This window comes from Antechinus flavipes, chromosome 1, assembly GCF_016432865.1.
Source record: "Antechinus flavipes isolate AdamAnt ecotype Samford, QLD, Australia chromosome 1, AdamAnt_v2, whole genome shotgun sequence".
Classification (NCBI taxonomy): Eukaryota; Metazoa; Chordata; class Mammalia; order Dasyuromorphia; family Dasyuridae; genus Antechinus; species Antechinus flavipes.
The window spans coordinates 675,180,508-675,198,514 of record NC_067398.1 but is presented as its reverse complement, the minus strand read 5'-3'; the positions used below and the strand labels follow the sequence as shown (position 1 = coordinate 675,198,514).

The following is an 18,007-nucleotide window of genomic DNA, read 5'->3' as shown; positions in this document are numbered from 1 at the left end:
CAGCTTCAGATTGACTTGGCTCTTTTAGCTACTGAGATAAATTGGACTCATGCTGATCTTGGACTTTAGTCAACACTTGGATCACTGACACAACTGGAAGGCAGTTGGTGTTTAATATGTGTGTGTGTGTGTTTTAAGATAATAATAGCCTTTCATTTTTCAAAATATAGGCAAGGATAATTTTCAGCATTCACCCTTACAAAATCTTGTGTTCCAAATTTTTCTCCCTCCTCAGGACAGCAGGTAATCCAGTATAGACTAAATATGTGCAATTCTTTTAAATATAAATATAATATTTATCATGCTACACAAGAAAAATTAGATCAAAAGGGAAAAAATGAGAAAGAAAAAAAAAAACAAGCAAACAATAACACAAAAGGTGAAAATAGTATATAGTAATCCACATTCAGTACCCACAGTTCTCTTTCTGGATGCTCTTTCCATCCCAAGTCTATTGGAATTGCCTTGAATCACCTCATTGTCGAAAAGAGCCATCTCCATCATAGCTGATTATCACATAATCTTGTTGTTGCTAGGAACAATGATCTCTTGGTTCAGCTCATTTCACTCAGCATCAGTCCATGTAAGTCTCTCCAGGTTTTTCTGAAATCAGCCTGCTCATCATTTCTTATAGAATGGTGATATTCCATTACATTCTTAATATGTGTTTCTTGAGTGACCACCATACCTTCTGGTGCAGTTGGTTTTTTGACCGCAAGTTAAAAATTAAGTTAATTTTGACCACAAGTTAAAATTTTTTAAAAAAATTATCCTTGGTATATCATATATTGGCTTATATTGACCTAGGACTGGGAGGGACCTTAAAGATTATCTCACTAATTTTACAGAGGAAATCAAAACCTGAAGAAGTTTAAATAAGTTGTCTAAGATCATACTGATGATGAGTCAGGATTTTAATCCAGATCCCCTTGCTCTAAATCCTCATGTGCACCAAACACATACTAGTCCATTGAGATCCTTGTGTATACCAAGATTACCAGATCTGAGTTCAAATCTAGTTTCAGATACTTACAAGCTGTGTGACCCTGAACAAGTCCCTTAACTCAGTTTGTCTATTTTCTCATCTGTAAAATGAGTTGGGGAAGGAAGTGACAAAGTGTTCTAGTATCTTGCCAAGAAAATCCCAGATGGGTCATAGAGATACAAAGATTGAAATGACTGAACAACAGAGAAGAGAAGAAAAGAACACTTTTACCCAACTTGACATAACTCTTGGATCTTATTGAATAGCATTAGGTCAAGGCCAGGTCCCTGAGGCATTCAGCTGTAGTCCTCCTTCCTTGTTGACATCTCCCTGGTAATTCTTAAACTTTGGAGTCTGTTCTTTATGGAGGCCTTCCCACCATTATCCTACCCTCCTCTCTCTATTTATTCTACCAGGAGAGCAGGATTTTGTCGGAAACATAGCTAAAAATCTAGAAACTAAAATTAGAGTTTATTCCCTAATCTCGGAATTCCAAGAAAAAAGAGAAACTGAGGTTAAACAAAATTACACTCTGCCGGCCTCTACCTGAAAAGCATGCATATTTCACTCGCTTCCCTTTTGGAAAAGTCAGGACCTCTGCCTCTCTAGGCTTATGGTATCCCACCCATTCTCCCACATGTTTCAAACAGAGATCAGTGATAGTTCCTTTGTGGCTACATCTGCCTGTTAGCCACCCCCCCCCCAAATTAGAGCCTACTGAATTACATTCATTAAGGGTAATTCAGTGCTCTCATCTCCTGATTTATTCCTACCAGCCACATTTTTGTCCTCTCTAAAAATATTTTTTTAAAAGCATCTACTATAGATCAGTCAGGTCCAAGGGCAAGAAAAGTCTCTACCCACAGGCAGCTTATAATCTGGTGAAAACAATGGAGAGGCAGATAAAGTATATTTGGGTGATAATGGTGTTTGTTATCTTGGCAGTCCGAGTTGCTCAGTTTCATACAGCTAGTAAATGTCAAGTGTCCGAGGAAGAATTTGAACTCAGATCCTCATGCTTTCAGGACCAGGGGTCAGATGAAGTAATATTGGAGGCAGGGATGGGTCAATCAGGAGTAAGGACTGAGCATCTCCTATGTGCCAGGCCCTTGCTAAGCCCTCTGGATCCAAAGAGAGGCAAAGGACAGCTCCCACCCTCCGAGATCCCCCAGGATAAGGGCAGGGATGGGACAAAGTTAGACCTTTACTTTAGGAAGATAGGAGGCTGGGGATCAGGACAGGAGGATGCTTCAGGGCCCAGCTAAAATCCCATCCTTTGTGAGAAGGCTTTAGATGGAAGAGGGATAATTAAGCCTTGGTGGGGATTGGCTGGGGGAGGGGGAGGGCCAGAGTGCAGACCCGAAGTGATAAGGCTGGTGGTCCCTAAATGGACCGAGGGACGATCAGTAGACAGGTGACATTTGGGGGAGAGGCTACAGCCTCCGATGTCCCTGTCGTGTCCCCGGGAGCCGCAGTGGGGCCCTAGGATTTACAGAGGGCTTAAATCCTGGAGGCAGCTGGAGTTAGAAAGTTGTGATTCGGGCCCGGCAGATCCTTTCGGGATTTTCTTGGCAGAGATACTGGAGGGGTTTGCCGCTTCCTTCCGCAGGTCCCTTTACAGATGAGGAAACTGAGGCAGGCAGGTTGAAGTGACTGGCCCGCTCTGCTAGTAAATGCCTGAGACTGGATTTGATCCCAGTGTGATGAGTGTCCCTGACTCCAGCCCCGATTCTGATCGCTGCACTGTTTGGAAAATCTCGGTTCAAATCTAGCCTCGGGCACTTAACACTTCCTAGCTGTGTGACCCGGGGCAAGTCACTTAACTCCTATTGCCTCAGGAAAACAAACAAACAAATGTGGTCCTGGAGAGTTGGACTCAAAGGAACCACGACTTCAGTCCCGCCTCAAACGCTTCCTGGATGTGATATAACGGGGGAGTCACTTAACCAGTGTGTACCTCGGCTTCCGCAACGGATGAATGGGTTGAAGTCAGCGGCCTCTAAATTGAGAATCCTTTCTCTGACCTTGCTCCTGCCCTGAGCGTGGCTTTTTTGAGGGCTTCTGGTTGTCCGGAGCCTCCTGACCTTGTTCTTAGTGGATCTTGCCAGGCTCTGGCAGCCGCCTGCCCTCCCTCCCGCCCTTCTCTACTTTGTTAAGCGGAAGTTGACTTGCCGGCCAGGTGCCTCCATGTCGCCCTCCGGAGCCCGCTTTTCTTTCCTTCTCGGAATTGTTTCTCTTCAGATTCCCATCTTCTGGGCAGAATCCAAGAGAACGGAATAGCTTCTTTTCCAAGGTTTTCCTCTTTCCATCCTTAGTCTTTGTTGGATCCCTTCCACCCACAGGGAGCTCATCGCCCTACACGGCTCATCCCGCTTTGGGACACTTTTATTGTTATTGATGGCGGGAAGTTTTTCTTTTCTGAGATTTGTCTCTTGGGACCTCCCCCCACCCCACCCCCGCCCCGGGGCTCCAGGGGAGGAGAGGCTGGTCTCCGAAGCCCGGGCCACCCCTGCCCGCAGCCGCGTCCATCTCTCTGTTTTCCCACACAGGCTCAGGTGACATGGACGGGTTGTCCAAGGTAAGGGAAGTGCCCGGCTGCGCTGATCTGGTGATGCTTTTGGCCTCTGCCCCTTGCTCCTGTCCCCCTGCCCCCCAAGCAGCCTCCCCGCCTCCGCCCTCTCCCCACTCTTTCCCCTCCAGTGCCCCTCATCACTGGAAAGACCGCCCCCATCATCGCCCCTCGTGAAAACCCCTTCTCCCTGCCCTCTCCAAGGCCGGGTGGGCCCCAGGGCGGGGAATGGGGATGGGACCCACTGACCGGGGGGCTCCCCCCACCCCCAGAACTCTCCGAACAACATGGCCGGCATGAGCAACCCCCCAGGCACCCCACGGGACGACGGCGAGATGGGCGGGACCTTCCTCAACCCCTTCCAGAGCGAAAGCGTAAGCGACCGTGCCAACCCTCCCCCCGCGTCGGGCAGGAGGGGCCTCGCGGGCAGGCCCAAGCGCGGTGGCCGGGGGGCCAGAGCAAGACCGTGACCGCCGGGCCGGGCCGAGGGGCACCAGGTGGGAGGGCCGGCCGCGGGCAACCCCTGTTCCTCCCCACCCCTCCCCCGCCCACGGGCACTGCCCCCTCCCAGAGGCACCAGCGCCCAGCCCCTCCCAGGGTGCCCAACTCCCGGGAGGTCTGGAACCCCCTTCCCCTGGGGAGGCGGGTGGCAGAGCGGGCAGCAGCAGGACCCCTGGGTTTCAGCGCCCTCCCCTCGTAGCTTGGGGGGCTCCCCTAAGCTGGGGCGCCCTCTCCCGGTCAAGCAGCGAGGCTACCCCACACGGAGCTGCTCGTGCTCTGCCCGGGTCCCTTCCCGCTGGGACTCCCGCAATCCGGGCGGTTTCTCCCAGGGTGGCTCGGGGAGGGGGCCTGCTCCCCCCGGACAGCCGCTGAACCCCCCGCCCGGCCTTTCTGCTCTCTCCACAGTACTCACCCAGCCTGACTATGAGCGTCTGAGGAGAACGGCCCTCCCCTCAGCCCCGGCCCCCTTGTAAACTTGTGTATTTAAGGACCGGACACCCTCCTTTCCCTTCTCCTGCCCCCAAGCTCCCCTTCCCCAGCCCTCTGACCCCACCCACCCAGCATTTGGGGCCAGCTCCCCCATCACCCCGACCTTGTGTCCTTTCGGACAAGCTGGGGATGGTGGGGCGCCCTGCACTCTGCCTGGGATGGGCAGGGGGCTGCCCCTCCCTGAGGTCAAGGCGACCCCGCTGGTCTTTGGGCCTGGGGAAGGGGCAGGTGGGGGGAGGCGGCAGAGGTTACTTCGGACCCTTGGACAAAGCAAGGAACTGGCTGGGCCATCCCTTCAGTGGGCCCTCCGGCCTCCGGGCCACGGGAGGCCAAGGCCGCCCACCCTCTGCCACAGTGCCCCTGATTACAGGGGAGGCCCAGCAAGCAGACTTTCAGGTCCGGGGCTACCCCCCCCCACTCCTCAATGCCCGCCGGGGGCCCGCAGGCCTGACATTCATGCACCAACAACTTTACTTTTATACCGCGAGGACCTCAGAGACAGATGGACCGGAGTCCACTCGCCAGCTGGACAGCCCTTCGCCCCGCCGGGGCCCCCTGGCCTGCCGGCCCGGGGCTCGGGTCGTGGGACTGGACCTTCTAACCCCACTGCCGGGGCTGTCGAGATGGAGCCATGGGAAAGGGCGGGGGGAGGGGGGAACCTGCATCAATAAATGTAATTTGATTTTTTTTTCATAACCCTTTGTGTGGCTCCAGCATCTGATCCCACTCCTCCTAAGCACCCCAGCTGGGGCAGGTGGTTCCCCCCACCCCCATCCCATAGGGGCAGAGGCTGGAGATGGGTCAAGAATGGGCACAGTGGCAGAGACGGCCCTGCAGTCAGCGCATCTGCAGGGAGGAGAGGGAAAAATCACAGGATCTTGGGTTCAGGGGGGAAGGAACCCCCCTTTTACAGATGAAAAAACTGAGGGCCAAGGAGGCTACTTAATATGCCTTAGCTAGTAAGTGTCTGAAGCAGGATTTGAATTCAGGTCACCCCCACTTTCTCTAGCACCTGCTGCCTAAGATGGTTTCCAGTGACTGAGGAAGAAATAAAGTGGGTGGGTTGGGGGCAAAAACTGGAGACAGAACTCTAGGAAATGAGGGCTTTGGGAGCTCAGAAACTGGGGTGTGCAAAGGGGGGCCCAGGTTATGGGAAGAGCAGGCCTTGAGCCACAGGCCCAGCTTCTTAGCTAAAAAGGGAAAGGGTGTACAGAAATGGGGTGGGGGCCCAAAGGAATGAAGGCTGGGTGAAGAAATGTAGCCTTGAGTCTAGAGGTAGGCTGGGCTAGCCTCGGAAGGGGCTAGCCTATTGAAGAGCCGAGTCACTCAGTGGACAGCGCAGTCTGCAAGAGCCGAGTTCCAATCCAGCCTCACACTCACTAGCTGTGGCCCTGGAAGAATTACTTCATGTTTGCCTCGGTTTCCCTATCTAAGAATGGGGATAATAAAAAAGCACCCTCCTTTGCCAAGGTTGCCATGGGACTAGCCTAGTGGGCGCTATGTGGGGGCTGGCTGCTGGAGAGAGCCAGAAGCCCCTGAGAGCCTGCTGAGCCTCGGGCCCCCTGCTAGGCGGGCTCTCTCCCTGAGGGCTTCCAAAAGCGGGCAGGCACGAGTCGGGGAGAAGCCTTCAGGTGGAAGGAGAAGAGAGGGCCCGGGGAAAGGCAGGGTCTGGTGAGGACCCAAAAGGCAAGGACTCGGGCCCAAGGGGAACGCGTGGTGCTGAAGGCCGAGGCCTCGAGAAGACCAGGGGGGGCGTCTAGGCAGGGGGCATCGAGCTCCGAGGGGCCAGTCTCGGGGTGCTGGGAGGGCCGAGGGAGGTCGGTGTCGGGGACGAGACTGCACAGGATGAAGTTTTGGGGAGGGGGGAGCATCTGGTAGGACCTCAGAAGGGCAGGGGTCCAACCTCTCATTTCCCAGATGAGGAAACGGGCTGGGTCTGAGATCCTGTGACCGAGGGCGGGATGGAAACCCAGACCGTTTTTATGACGCCTCCTTGGGGAGGCCATCGGGGTGGGACAGTGCTGCCCAGAGCCTCTCCCTCGGTGCCCCCCAACATGGAATCCCAGAGCCTACGGGCCACGACCTCCCTGGCTCTCTGAGGTGCCCTCGGGAAGACAATCAGCCAAGAACTCATTCTCATGCCAGATTTATTGATTAGAGAGGCTGGATTCACAGTGGGCTCCGTGGCACCATGGCAAGGGAGGAGACTGGCAGGGATCATTGGTGAAGACCCCAAGGCACCTAGCTGGCAGAGGCATGCTGGTGCCCGTTGGTGCCCTCCACATAACCATTGGGGGGAGAAGCTGCCACTCCCTTCTTCATGGGCACAGGGCAGGCAGGGGCTTCGGTGCCTTCACGTTGAAACTCACTGCTCACACGCTCCATCTTGTGCTCCAGCAGCATGTGGTTCTGGGGAGCAAGACCCACGCACGCCCTGAGGGACAGAGAGACGCCGTCAGCCCTGGCTGAGAGGGGGGCTTCCCCTCGCCCCCACCCCGTAGCCCAGTGCCCGGGGCAGCCCTCCGCCAAGGCGCTCACCTGAGAATGTTCTCGATGCAGCTTCTCTGCCGAAACAGGGCGTTGACCACGGGGGTGCCCGGGGGCACCAACGGGGCCTTGCAGAGGAAGCTCAGGATGGACAGGACCGAGTGGAAGTTCTGGAAATGGGGATCGCTGTCGGTGCAGAAGGTGATCCGCTGGCACAGCTCGGTGAGAATCACCAGGTCGAGGATGATGGGGCTGGCCAGGAGGGAGTCCTAGGGCACAGAGAGAAAGCGCGTTGGACACGCGGGGGAGCCGGGGGTCCCCTCCCCCCGGAACCCCCCAAGCAGCCCGATCCCCCACCGCGTACCTCGCAGGTGTTGTGCAGGACGATGGTGTTGGTGCCCCCGAGCATGATCTCCGACGTGTATTCATCCAGGGCTCGCTTGCTGTCCCCCACATAAGGGACGTATTTGATCACGACCTGGGGAGGAGAGAGAACGGCAAGGGTTCCTTGGCTAGTGGGCCCCTCACAGGCGGGTGAGACTGCGTGGTGTGGGGGCGAGGGAGTCGGCTCCGGCCACCCGAGGACCCGGGTTCACGTCTCCTCTCCGACACACGCTGGCCGCGTGACCCAAGAGCACAGCGCCTGCGCGCAGTAGGCACTTCGATTCCTGCTGGCTGCCTTGCTACAGGTATCCCTCTCTCTAGCTCTATACATTTATGTATGGCTTTCTAGATATGGATTTGTTTCTACATAGCACTTTTTATTTTATTTTTAAATTTTTTCAAAGCTTTATTTCCCCAAAAAAATATGTGCACAGATAATTTTTCAACTTTGACCCTTGCACAGCCTGTGTTTCAGATTTCCCCTCCTTCCCCTCGCCCCTCCCCAAATGGATGTTAACGACCCTACCTCAAACTTCTAAAGCTTTGCAAAGGCTTTACCTGTTACCTCATTTGATATTCACAATAACCCTGCGAGATAGGGACTATTCTAATTTTTTACAGATGGAAAAACGGGCTCAGCGGGGCAATGACTTGCCCACAGTCACACATCCACTGCATACATACGGGGAGATGGTTTCGCTTTTGTTTTGGTGTCCTTGGAAAGTCTGGCATTCTGAATAAGTGCTTGGAGTCCAGGACTTCCTGAAGCTCGGTTCTAGCCATTGGTTCTGCTCTATCTGGCCTTTGCCCTGCCCCCTTTTCTTATGGTCTTCCTTGATAAATAAACCTCAACCCACCATCTCTTCTCCTGGTACTTTACAAAATAAACATTATTCAGCCTCAACTGGGTCCTCCCTCAGCGAGGCAATCTTTTTATTCCTCCCTGATTGCCCTGAATCCACTTCTCTTCTCCAGCCTCCTACCCCTTCCCCTTCCCTTTATCTGAGAGCTCTGCCTCCTTGCTGAGAACATTTGGGGGCCCCTTCCTCTTCACCTCCAAACCCCTTGACCTCATCTGCCCCTCTCTCCCCCTCCTGCCAAGGTCAGTGCCTCCGGACCCGACACCACAGAAACATCCCCTTCAGGCTTGCCTTTAGACCGCACCCTCAGTGATCTCCCACCCCCAGTGTTCACCCTCTGTCCATCAAACGGCTGCTTCCCAGTAGCCTTCAAACACAGAGCTCCTGCCTAAGCTCAGGTCCCCATGGCTTGTCCCCGGGATTATGTCCCCAAGGGGTGCAGTGGCCACAGGGCTGGGCCCGGCCTCAAGTGCTTTCCAAGCTGCCTTCAGACAGGGGCCTCGCTTTTGCCTGCCTCAGTTTCCCCGACTGTAAAACAGAACAGCGACCACTTCCAAGGGTTGGGAGGGTCTAGCAGTTAATACCTGTAAAACAGCCGGCACACGGCAGGTGCTCCCGTCCCACCTGTGTACCTTTGCACAATGGCGGCCCTCCCTCCCTCCGTCTACCTCACAGAGTCAAGAACTCTCTGGCATGAAGCCTTTCCCACCCCCACCAATGCCGAGGCCCGCCCGCCCTCGCTCCCCAACTCCCTTTATTGATTAGACATTTGTGTCAATCTATTGCTATTTGTGCTGTACATCTGCACACCCTCCATTGTTTGTCCTTGTATTCCAAGGGCCCGGCCCAGTACGAGGCACACAGTAGGGGGCTAATACTTGTTGATTACCTGACACCACCAGTCACCACCACGAAGTCACCAAGACTGCGATCTGTCTGCTCAGCACATGAGCTCAAGCGCACCCTCAGCCCCCCGTCCCCCACGGTGGCCCCGGCCCCTGCCGCACGGCGCCTGCTCCTACGCACACAGTGGTCGGGCTCCTCCCCAGGGCCGTACAGCAGCGGGTTGCTCTGCACCATGTCATCCACCACGTTGCTCTTGGAGACCTCCTTGGAGTGGAACTGCTTGGGGGCTGACAAGTTCCGGCCATCGTTGTTCCCCAGGTGGTTATAGCTGACGATGGACACGGTCTGTGGGAAAGAGGAGGGGGCGTGGGAGAGAGCTCTGCAACTGGGTGCCAACCGTCCTCCCTCTCCACCCTTCCTGCCAACCCTCGTAAGTGAATGGGGCCCAAGGCTGGGCTCCCCAGCTCCTCATCTCCCTCCATCATCCAAGGATGGGAAGAGAACCTCAAGCTGGCCCCTGGGCAGCCTGACAAAGTTCTGGCTCTCGCAAGGCAACTTCTCTTCTTCAAGGGGAAACTGGGGCCGGCTTCGGGCGAAGACCCTGTCCCTTCTGAGACAGCACCTGCTCGAAGGTGCCTTCCGGCCCCGCCATTCCCCCCCACCGCAGGCTGGCAGTCCGTTCCGGGCCCCAGCTGAGACATTCCTCCCTCCAACAAGCTCCTGCCGCGCTCTCACCTTGAGACCAGCCCCAATGAGGAAGTCCACAAGCACGGATTTGATCTTGGTCTGGCCGCTCTTGAAGTCGTCTCCTCCAATGTAGACCCGTCTCTGCATGGCGAGCTCGATCGCACCTGGCACGAAGGTGTTCTGGGGAGCCCCATTGAGGTAGGCGCAGCCTTCCAGGATGCTGGCCACCGCAAACAGGGTGGAGGGGGACACCTCCAGGTCCCGCTGTTGGGAGAGGGAGGGAACCTTAGGACACAGGACATCCAGGCTGGGAAAGTCCTCGGGACAGAAACCTCAGAGTGGGAGGGACCTCAGAACATACAGTGTCAGAGGAGAACAGGAATATCAGGGCAGAGAGGGGCTGTGGGACATGGAACCTCAGAGTGGGAGGGACCTCAGAACATACAGTGTCAGAGGAGAACAGAAATATCAGGGCAGAGAGGGGCTGTGGGACATGGAACATCAGAGTGGGAGGGACCTCAGAACATACAGTGTCAGAGGAGAACAGGAATATCAGGGCAGAGAGGGGCTGTGGGACATGGAACATCAGAGTGGGAGGGACCTCCGAACATACAGTGTCAGAGGAGAACAGGAATATCAGGGCAGAGAGGGGCTGTGGGACATGGAACATCAGAGTGGGAGGGACCTCAGAACATAGTGTCAGAGGAGAACAGGAATATCAGGGCAGAGAGGGGCTGTGGGACATGGAACATCAGAGTGGGAGGGACCTCAGAACATACAGTGTCAGAGGAGAACAGAAATATCAGGGCAGGGGGGACTGTGGGACATGGAACATCAGAGTGGGAGGAACCTCAGAACATACAGTGTCAGAGGAGAACAGAAATATCAGGGCAGAGAGGGGCTGTGGGACATGGAACATCAGAGTGGGAGGGACCTCAGAACATACAGTGTCAGAGGAGAACAGGAATATCAAGGCAGAGAGTGATCTTAGAACATGGAACATCAGAGCTGGGACAGATCTTGGAACAAAGGATGTCAGAGTCAGGAAAACAGGAATGTCAGGACAGAGAAGAACCTTAGAAGAAAGAAGAACTAGAGAATTATAAAAGGCAAAATAGACAACTTTGATTATATCTAATTAAAAGTTTTTGCACAAACAAAACCAATAGAAAAAAAGATCAAAAGGGAACTACAAAGCTGGGGAAAAAACCTTTATAGCCAATATTTCTAAAATATATAAAGAACTGTGTCAAATTTATAAGAATACAAATTATTCTGCGATTGATAAATGGTCAAAGGATAAGAACAATTTTCATATGATGAAATTAAAAGTCATATGAAAAAATTAGCAAAATGCAAACTAAAACAACTCTGAGGTACCACCTCACACTTCCCAGATTGGTTAAGATGACAGGAAAAAGTAATAATAAATGTTGGAGAGGATGTGGGAAAACTGGGACACTAATGCAATGCTGGTGGAGTTGTGAAATGATCCAACCATTCTGGAGAGCAATTTGGAACTATACCCAAAGGCATACTCTTTACCCAGCAGTGCCATTACTGGGTCTGTATCCCATGAAAATTATAAAGGAGGAAAAAGGACCCATGTGTGCGAAACTGCTTGTAGCAGCTCTTTTTGTGGTGGCAAAAAAGTGGAAAATGAGTAGATGCCCATCAATTGGAGAATGACTAAACAAGTTGTAGTACATGAAGGTAACAGGATATTATTGTTCTATAAAAAGTGATGAACAAGCTGATTTTAGAAAGGCCTGGAGAGATTTACATGAACTGATGCTGAGGGAAACAAGTAGAATTAGGAATACATTGTACACAATAACAGCAACAATGTGTGATGAGCAACTGTGAAAAACTTGGTTCTTAGTAGTTCAGCGATCTAAAACAATCCCAACAGACTCTGGATAGAAGATGCCATCTGCATCTAGGAAAAGAACTAAGGAGACTGAATGTAAATCAACACGTGCTATGCTCACTTCTTTTTTCTGTTGTTGTTTTTTTTTCTCTCTCCCATGGCTTTTCCCTTTTGCTGATTTTTCTCTCCCTACATGATCCATAAAGCAATGTGTAATAAGAATAAATAAATAAGATAAAACAATAATTTTTTTTTAAAGTATGAGGATATCTGAAGTCAGGAAGATCTGAGTTCAAATCTGGCCTCAGGCACTTAACACTTCCTGGCTGTGTGATCCTGGGCAAGTCACTTAACCCCAATTGCCTCAGCAAAAACAAACAAACAAAAAAGTACATGGAACATCAGAATTGAGAGGGACCTCAGAACATAGGATATCAGAGTCAGGAGAATACAGCATATCCAGGCAGAGAGGGGCTTTAGAACTGGAACATTAGAACTGGGAGAGACCTAAGAATATAGGATGGAAGAGTTAGAAGGGAACACAGAATGTTAGGATAGAGGAAGCCTTAGAACACAGGATATCAGAGTTAGAAAAACATAGAGTCTTAGGGTAGAGAAGGAAATGTTAGGGGCGAGAGGGATCTTAGAACACGAAACATCAGAGGTAGGAAGGACCTCAGAACATAGGATGTCAAGGAAAGGAGGACAGAATGTTAGCGTAGAGAGGGGTCTTCAAAGATAGGATGGCAGAGCTGGGAAGAGCCCAAACTCTACCTTCAAACTTCTCAAAGACTATTTCAGGAAGCTTTCTCAGATACATGTTTCTCCCTCCTCACTCTAACAGACATAGTTACTGGGCAGCCTAATTTTCTGTTTCGTGTCTTAACCCTTTCTAGAGCTTGTGCTCTGCCTTATTCTCCTAAGGCCCGAGTGCAGAACTCTGTTCAGTGAATATTTGACAAATGAGCGAATGTGGCCCGTCAGAGCTGGAAGGGACGTTTAAAAGACCATTGGATTCAATCTCTCCCTTTTACAGAGAAAAATGAGGTTAGGGAAAGAAAGCTATCCAAGGCCAGCCGGGGAGCCAGTACTTCTGGGGAATGTGGAACTGGAAGCCAGTTCTCCGGCTCTGCAGCCCAGGGGTCTGGCGTGTTAGCAGCTTAGGCTGAACTGTCCCCCCACCCCAGGCTTCCGGAGCTAGGTGGGTCCCCTCCCCGGGATTTCTCAATGCTATGCTCGCACCTCAATGGCCTGCAGCAGGTTTTCAGCTGTGTCATTGAGTCCAGGTACCACATCACAGAAGCACTCGGTGTTAGCCGTCCACAAAACGATGACCTTGTCCACCCCACTTTTGGTCCGGAACTCACGGATGTCCTTGCGGATCTGCTCCAGCTACAGGGAGGAGGGTAACAGCCAGGGGTCATACGGGATCCCCACCACCATTGTCCCACCTCGATGCTTTCCTGCTCCTCCCCAGGGCCTGGGCACCCACCTGCTGGGCCCGAGAGCCAGAAATGAGGTTATCCGCTCGGCTCTCCTGGTTTGCAGCAATAAACTTGGGGATATAGACTGAAGGCCGGGGCCGCAGCTGTTCCATATGTGACCACAGCTGTTCCTGGAGTGCCCAGTCCAGCACCTGTGCCCGCTTCATGGCCTCTGCCAGGTTCAGGGAAGAGATGTCCCAGCCTGAGGGGGCAGCAGATAATGTTCAGTTGGTATCATTCTCTCTCCTACCCTACTCCCAAATTAGGTTCATAGTGAAAGGACCTCAGAATGGAGAATGTCAGGGCTGGGAGGGCCTCAGAACCCAGGAGGTCAGTGCTGGGAGAGCCCTTAGAACCCGGGAGGTCAGAGCTGGGAGAGCCCTTAGAACCCAGAAGGTCAGAGCTGGGAGGGCCCTTAGAACCCAGGAGGTCAGAGCTGGGAGGGCCCTTAGAACCCAGAATGTCAGAGTTGGGAGGACCCTTAGAACCCAGGAGGTCAGAGCTGGGAGGGCCCTTAGAACCCAGAATGTCAGAGTTGGGAGGACCCTTAGAACCCAGGAAGTCAGAGCTGAGAGGACCCTTAGAACCCAGAATGTCAGAGTTGGGAGGGCCCTTAGAGCCCAGGAGGTCAGGGCTGGGAGGGGCCTCAGAACCCAGGAGGTCAGAGCTGGGAGGGCCCTTAGAACCCAGAATGTCAGAGTTGGGAGGGCCCTTAGAACCCAGGGTGTCAGAGATAGGAGGACCCTTACACAAACAAGGGGCTTGGATTTAGGCAGTGTAGCATATTGGAGACAACAGTGGAACTGAAGTTAGAATGCACTTGGGGGTCAAATTTCCCCTCAGACACTTAGTACCTGAATGATGCAAGGTCCCTGGAGGCTTATGTGACTTGACCTAAGCACTTTGGGCTCCAATTTGCTCATCTGTAAAACTCAGGAGACATCCTGACCTCTCACATCTATGATCCCACAATCTCTAGTTTTCCCACTCAATGTTCTCTGCTCTCAAACCTCTTGCAGCTCTGGTTCTGGGTTCTGTAATCTCAGAGCCCCCCGCTCTGAGCCCCCTTCCTCCAATCTCTCAGTAAGAGAAGGGGGGCCTGGGGTATCTCTGGCCCCTGGGAGGAGGATCACCAAGTCAGATTTGAGCCATAAGGATCCCCTGCCATTTTATAGACAGGAATGTTCAGTCCTGAGAGGTGGCGACTTGGCTAAGGTCTCCCAGATGCCAAGGGGCAGAGAGGGGGATCTAAGCTGGCTCCTCTGGCTCCAGCTCCAGAGCTGTTACAGCTCACCAGGCCACCCCAGGCAGAGATGGACATGAGAGGCCCAGGACACAGACTGTCAAGAGGTAGAAAGGACAAGCCCATCTAGCCCCTCCACCTGGAGGAGTTCAGAAGCGACCCTTTCCAAGGTTGCAGTGATAATCTGGGTGCAGAGCCTGGGCTAGAGTCCAAGTCTCTTCCTGTCCTATGCCCTTCCCCCTGCACTGGGACTGCCCCCAAACACCGGAGCCCTGCCCACGCCTGTTCTCCCTGGACCCAGCATTTCCCAGCCCTGCCTGCTTCTCCTGGTCCCATTCCCTCTCTGCTTACCATCAAAGACAATGTCATCTGGCGAGACCATGGGCAGCAGGGCACGAAAGGGGATGTGGACGTTTTGGCCTTGGTCATCACTGCCCAGGCTCACCGTGGCAGCTTGCATCAGGGAACCATAATAGTTGGCTTCCTGTTGGCAGAGCAGGAGTGGAGGTGGAGGGGTGGCTCAGAGCCCAGCCCCCTCAAGTCCCTCGACCTGACCCCCCTATCCCTCATCAGCTAACGTTCTTACCTTCCTACCAGTCTTGGTCATCCAGGAGAGTTTAAGCTTGTTGGCCAACACAGCGGCCGTCACCGTGGAGCCATTGTTTCCACCCCATCCCACTAGCATGACCCCCAGTCGAGGCACTTTCCTCTCGGTCCGGAATGTGAAGCGGGTCGAAATGGGATGCACCTAGCGTGTGTGGAAGCAGGGGGAAAACAGGGAGAGCTGAACACCCTTAACCTCCCTCAGGGCTCTGTCCCATGCTGCCTTTGGGCCACTTCCCTCCCCCACAAGTCCATATAGTTCTACATTCCTCCAAAGCTCTAAGCTCTCTCTCCAACCCATTCCAAGATTCCCTGAACTCAGGATTAGCCTCCCCTCCCACAACCCCCGCCTAGAACTTCGTGGCTCTGGGCCTGGAAATTGTGCCTCCTCCCCATTCCTCTGGGATCCTACTTTCTGCCCCATTCATCCCAGGATGCTCCTCACTGTCCCCGTTTTCCCATGGCCCCTGCCCGAGGGAACTCTGGGACTGCTTGTTCTGTCGGGAACAAGGCAGGTGGGAGGCGAGGTTCGCGGGCTACCTTAAGATTGCCTCCGTCCCTGCTGACCCGGGTTGTCTGGTACGTGTAGTGGGCCTGGATGACATCCGGCCCGTAGGTGACATCGGGGCTCTCCACCACAAAGGTCTCCTCCATCTCCACTTTCGTCTCTGGGGTCCTGCGAGCTACCTGGGATGTCAGGGGCACTGCAGTCTGGAGGTGGGGATGAAACTTGGCTGCCCTTCCACAAGGACCCCGGCTTCCCTCCCGGCCCCCTCCCGGCCCCACCCCGGCCCCTCAAAGACTGGCCTTTCCAGTCCTGCAGTGGCTGCATGCTGGGACAGGCTGACCCTGTCCCGATAGGGCTGGGTACACTCGAAGGACAAAGCGAGCTGGTTGGGTGGGCAGGATGGAGGACTGGCTTGGCTCGGCCCGGCACCCCTCCCCTCCAAGGTAAGGGGCTTGGTACAGGATGTTCTCTCTGGGGTATCCTAGCACAGCCCGGAGTTCGCGCTTGGGGGAGGGCTTTGGGAGAGGAAGGAGATGTCAGGCCACGCCCCCCACAGGTTTGGGGGAGGAGAGGAGGGGACAGAGAAATGGGAGGAAAAAGAGGAAGGGGGAGTAGGAGTAGGGAGGAGTGGGCAGGGAGGAAGAGTGGGGAGGAGGGAAAAGGAAAACAAGGAGGGAAAAGGAGAGAAGAGGAAAAAGAAGGAGGAGGAAAAGAGGGGAGGGAGAGGAAGGAGGAAGAGGAAGGAGGAAGAAGAGAGGGGAGGAGGAAGAGAGGGAAAGGAAGAAAAAGCAAGGAAGGAGGTATGTGGAAGAGGGGGAGAGAGAAAGAGGAGAAAAGAAAAGGAGGAGGAAAGGGGAGTGCTTGCTGCGCGGCCGAGGTTCCGGACTCCGGGGGCCCCAGCGCTGGGGAAGGGTCTCCCGTGCCTGCCCGCGGCGGCTCCCACTCACCGGGAGGCTGGCGCGGCGGCGGTGGCAGCGGCGGTGGCGACGGCCTGGCTGGGGGCAGCTGGCCGAGCTGGGGACATGGGACGCGCAGGTCTCTGGGGTCCTGCTGGCGGGTGAGCGGGCGCGCGGGGGCGGCTCTGGCTCGGGGCCCCGGGGAAAAAGGCGGCCAGCCCCGCCCCGGGCAGCTCCGCCCCGCCCCCAACCCCCCAACCCCCTCCGTCCGAAACTTTCCATCCCCAAGCGGCTCCCGTGGCCCTCCGAGCCGCCCCACCAGGTACACGCTCACCTCCACGTTGCCAGGGGTTACTCTGGAATATGCCCAATCCTCACCACCCCCTCTCCCCTCCCCCACGCACAGCTGGGGGCTCGGTGAATCGCCCGTACCTTGGCCAGAGTTGGGGGAGATGGGGCAGAGGGAGGCTCGGAGCTCCAGCTAACAAAGGGAAGAATACCAGACCTCGTGGCAGGGGGGGAGAGGCGAGCAGAGGCCCCAGAGCCTTAAGGAAATTGGCCCCATTTCACAGCTGGGAGAGGGATGTCGGAGAGAGAACAACATCTCGTGGGGGGTGGGCTCCGACTAATGTGTGGAATGCCTCCCCGAGGGAGCGCTGAGCCAGAAAAGCCCGCTCGTGCCTCCGGCGTGCTAGCGCTCGGGGTGGGAGAAGTCAGGGTCCGCAGGACCCCCCAGTCCGAAGTAGGGGCGCAGCCACGGCCCTCGAGCTCCACCTGCTCCATCCAAGCCATTTTCTGGGCCTGTTAAATGGGAGAGTGTCACCTACCTCCCAGAGTCCTTATGAGGTCCAAGGGGAGAGCAAAGGTGGGAGGGGGGCCTACGGACAGAGCCTGCCCTGTCTGCCTGCCCTAGAGGGGAGGGGAAGGAGTCTGAGCTCCGGCTTCAGGGAGTCTCGGCCCCCTCAGCTGTGCTGTATCCAGCAGCTGATAACAGGCGTGAGAACCAGCCGCTCGGAGCAACAACAACGGATCCTCACAGAAACAGGGGGTGGGGGCTCGCCTGGCGGAGACATCCACCACCCATCTTCCGGAGGATTTTGGAAAACAAATGGCCTTTGGGGCTAAAACTTTCCATGCTGGCCCAGGGCCCAAAAGGTGGATTATTTTGGAAAGGCAGAGGGGCTGTGGAGGAAGCCGGGGAGAGGTAACTCGCCCACTCCAGCACTTATTAAGCACCAACTACATACGCGCTAGGTGCCAGCCTGGGCCTCAGAGAAAGCCCCATGGGGTGTGGGAGGGCTGGGGAGGAGGGGAAACAGGGAGGAAGAGTTCCTCAGCTGCTGTGGTGGAAGCATCGCTGGAGCTTGGCTCCCAATCTCCACCGGGCCTAAGGGAGGGAAGCGGGCAAGCCAGCTCCAGCAGCTGAGCTTCCGGGGACACGGGTGCCAGCTTGTACTGGGACCGACTTCCTCCCTGCTAATTCGGCTGGTTGGGGGGGGGCGGGTGAGGGCCCCTCAGACCTTTAAATGTGCAGTGTCAGCTGGGAAGGCCCTTCGGACCCTGGATGTCAGAGGGAGGGACTTTTAAAAAGGAGG

General features: G+C 54.7%; 2 protein-coding genes and 1 long non-coding RNA gene across 9 annotated transcripts in view; 1 reads left to right on the top strand and 2 right to left on the bottom strand.

The window, feature by feature from the left end:
• SSBP4 (single stranded DNA binding protein 4) overlaps positions 1-5,240 on the top strand; it is a 39,334-nt gene extending 34,094 nt beyond the window's left edge. For 3 of the 6 annotated variants that reach the window (XM_051972319.1, XM_051972322.1, XM_051972320.1), the window contains 3 exons: positions 3,535-3,563; positions 3,827-3,928; positions 4,461-5,240. In XM_051972319.1, coding sequence (XP_051828279.1) covers positions 3,535-3,563; positions 3,827-3,928; positions 4,461-4,490 — 161 coding nt within the window. In that variant the 3' untranslated portion in view covers positions 4,491-5,240. Of the gene's footprint in view, positions 1-3,534; positions 4,052-4,460 lie in introns of those variants that run through there. The other 3 variants (XM_051972321.1, XM_051972318.1, XM_051972317.1) reach the window with 2 other exon arrangements.
• Positions 5,241-6,674: 1,434 nt separating this feature from the next.
• Positions 6,675-17,262, bottom strand: ISYNA1 (inositol-3-phosphate synthase 1). Of its 2 annotated transcripts, none has more exons than XM_051972313.1 (11): positions 17,240-17,262; positions 15,549-15,719; positions 14,992-15,153; positions 14,757-14,889; positions 13,171-13,364; positions 12,921-13,070; positions 9,857-10,072; positions 9,302-9,466; positions 7,396-7,509; positions 7,083-7,300; positions 6,675-6,978 (listed from the first exon to the last, which is right to left on the bottom strand). In XM_051972313.1, exons 2-11 carry the CDS (start codon positions 15,660-15,662, stop codon positions 6,786-6,788), a joined length of 1,659 nt encoding a protein of 552 aa, XP_051828273.1. In that variant the 5' UTR covers positions 15,663-15,719; positions 17,240-17,262; the 3' UTR covers positions 6,675-6,785. The 2 variants fall into 2 exon arrangements, with proteins under 2 accessions (XP_051828273.1, XP_051828272.1); XM_051972312.1 differs by lacking the exon at positions 17,240-17,262 and adding an exon at positions 16,464-16,794.
• Positions 10,084-12,898, bottom strand: LOC127545210 (uncharacterized). Its single transcript, XR_007949611.1, has 3 exons — positions 10,494-12,898; positions 10,309-10,409; positions 10,084-10,224 (listed from the first exon to the last, which is right to left on the bottom strand). It is a non-coding gene; the product is annotated as an uncharacterized LOC127545210 (long non-coding RNA).
• Positions 17,263-18,007: the final 745 nt, after the last annotated feature.

Bases quoted from the DNA above. Each gene is read 5' to 3' on its own strand.
- ISYNA1 (XM_051972312.1), bottom strand. From the start codon at position 16,694: ATGGAAAGTTTCGGACGGAGGGGGTTGGGGGGTTGGGGGCGGGGCGGA. The intron at 15,720-16,463 runs GTGAGTGGGAGC...CCCCACCTCCAG, and splicing joins GCCGCCGCGCCAGCCTCCCG to ACTGCAGTGCCCCTGACATC. The intron at 13,365-14,756 runs GTAAGCAGAGAG...CTGCCCCCTCAG, and splicing joins AGATGACATTGTCTTTGATG to GCTGGGACATCTCTTCCCTG.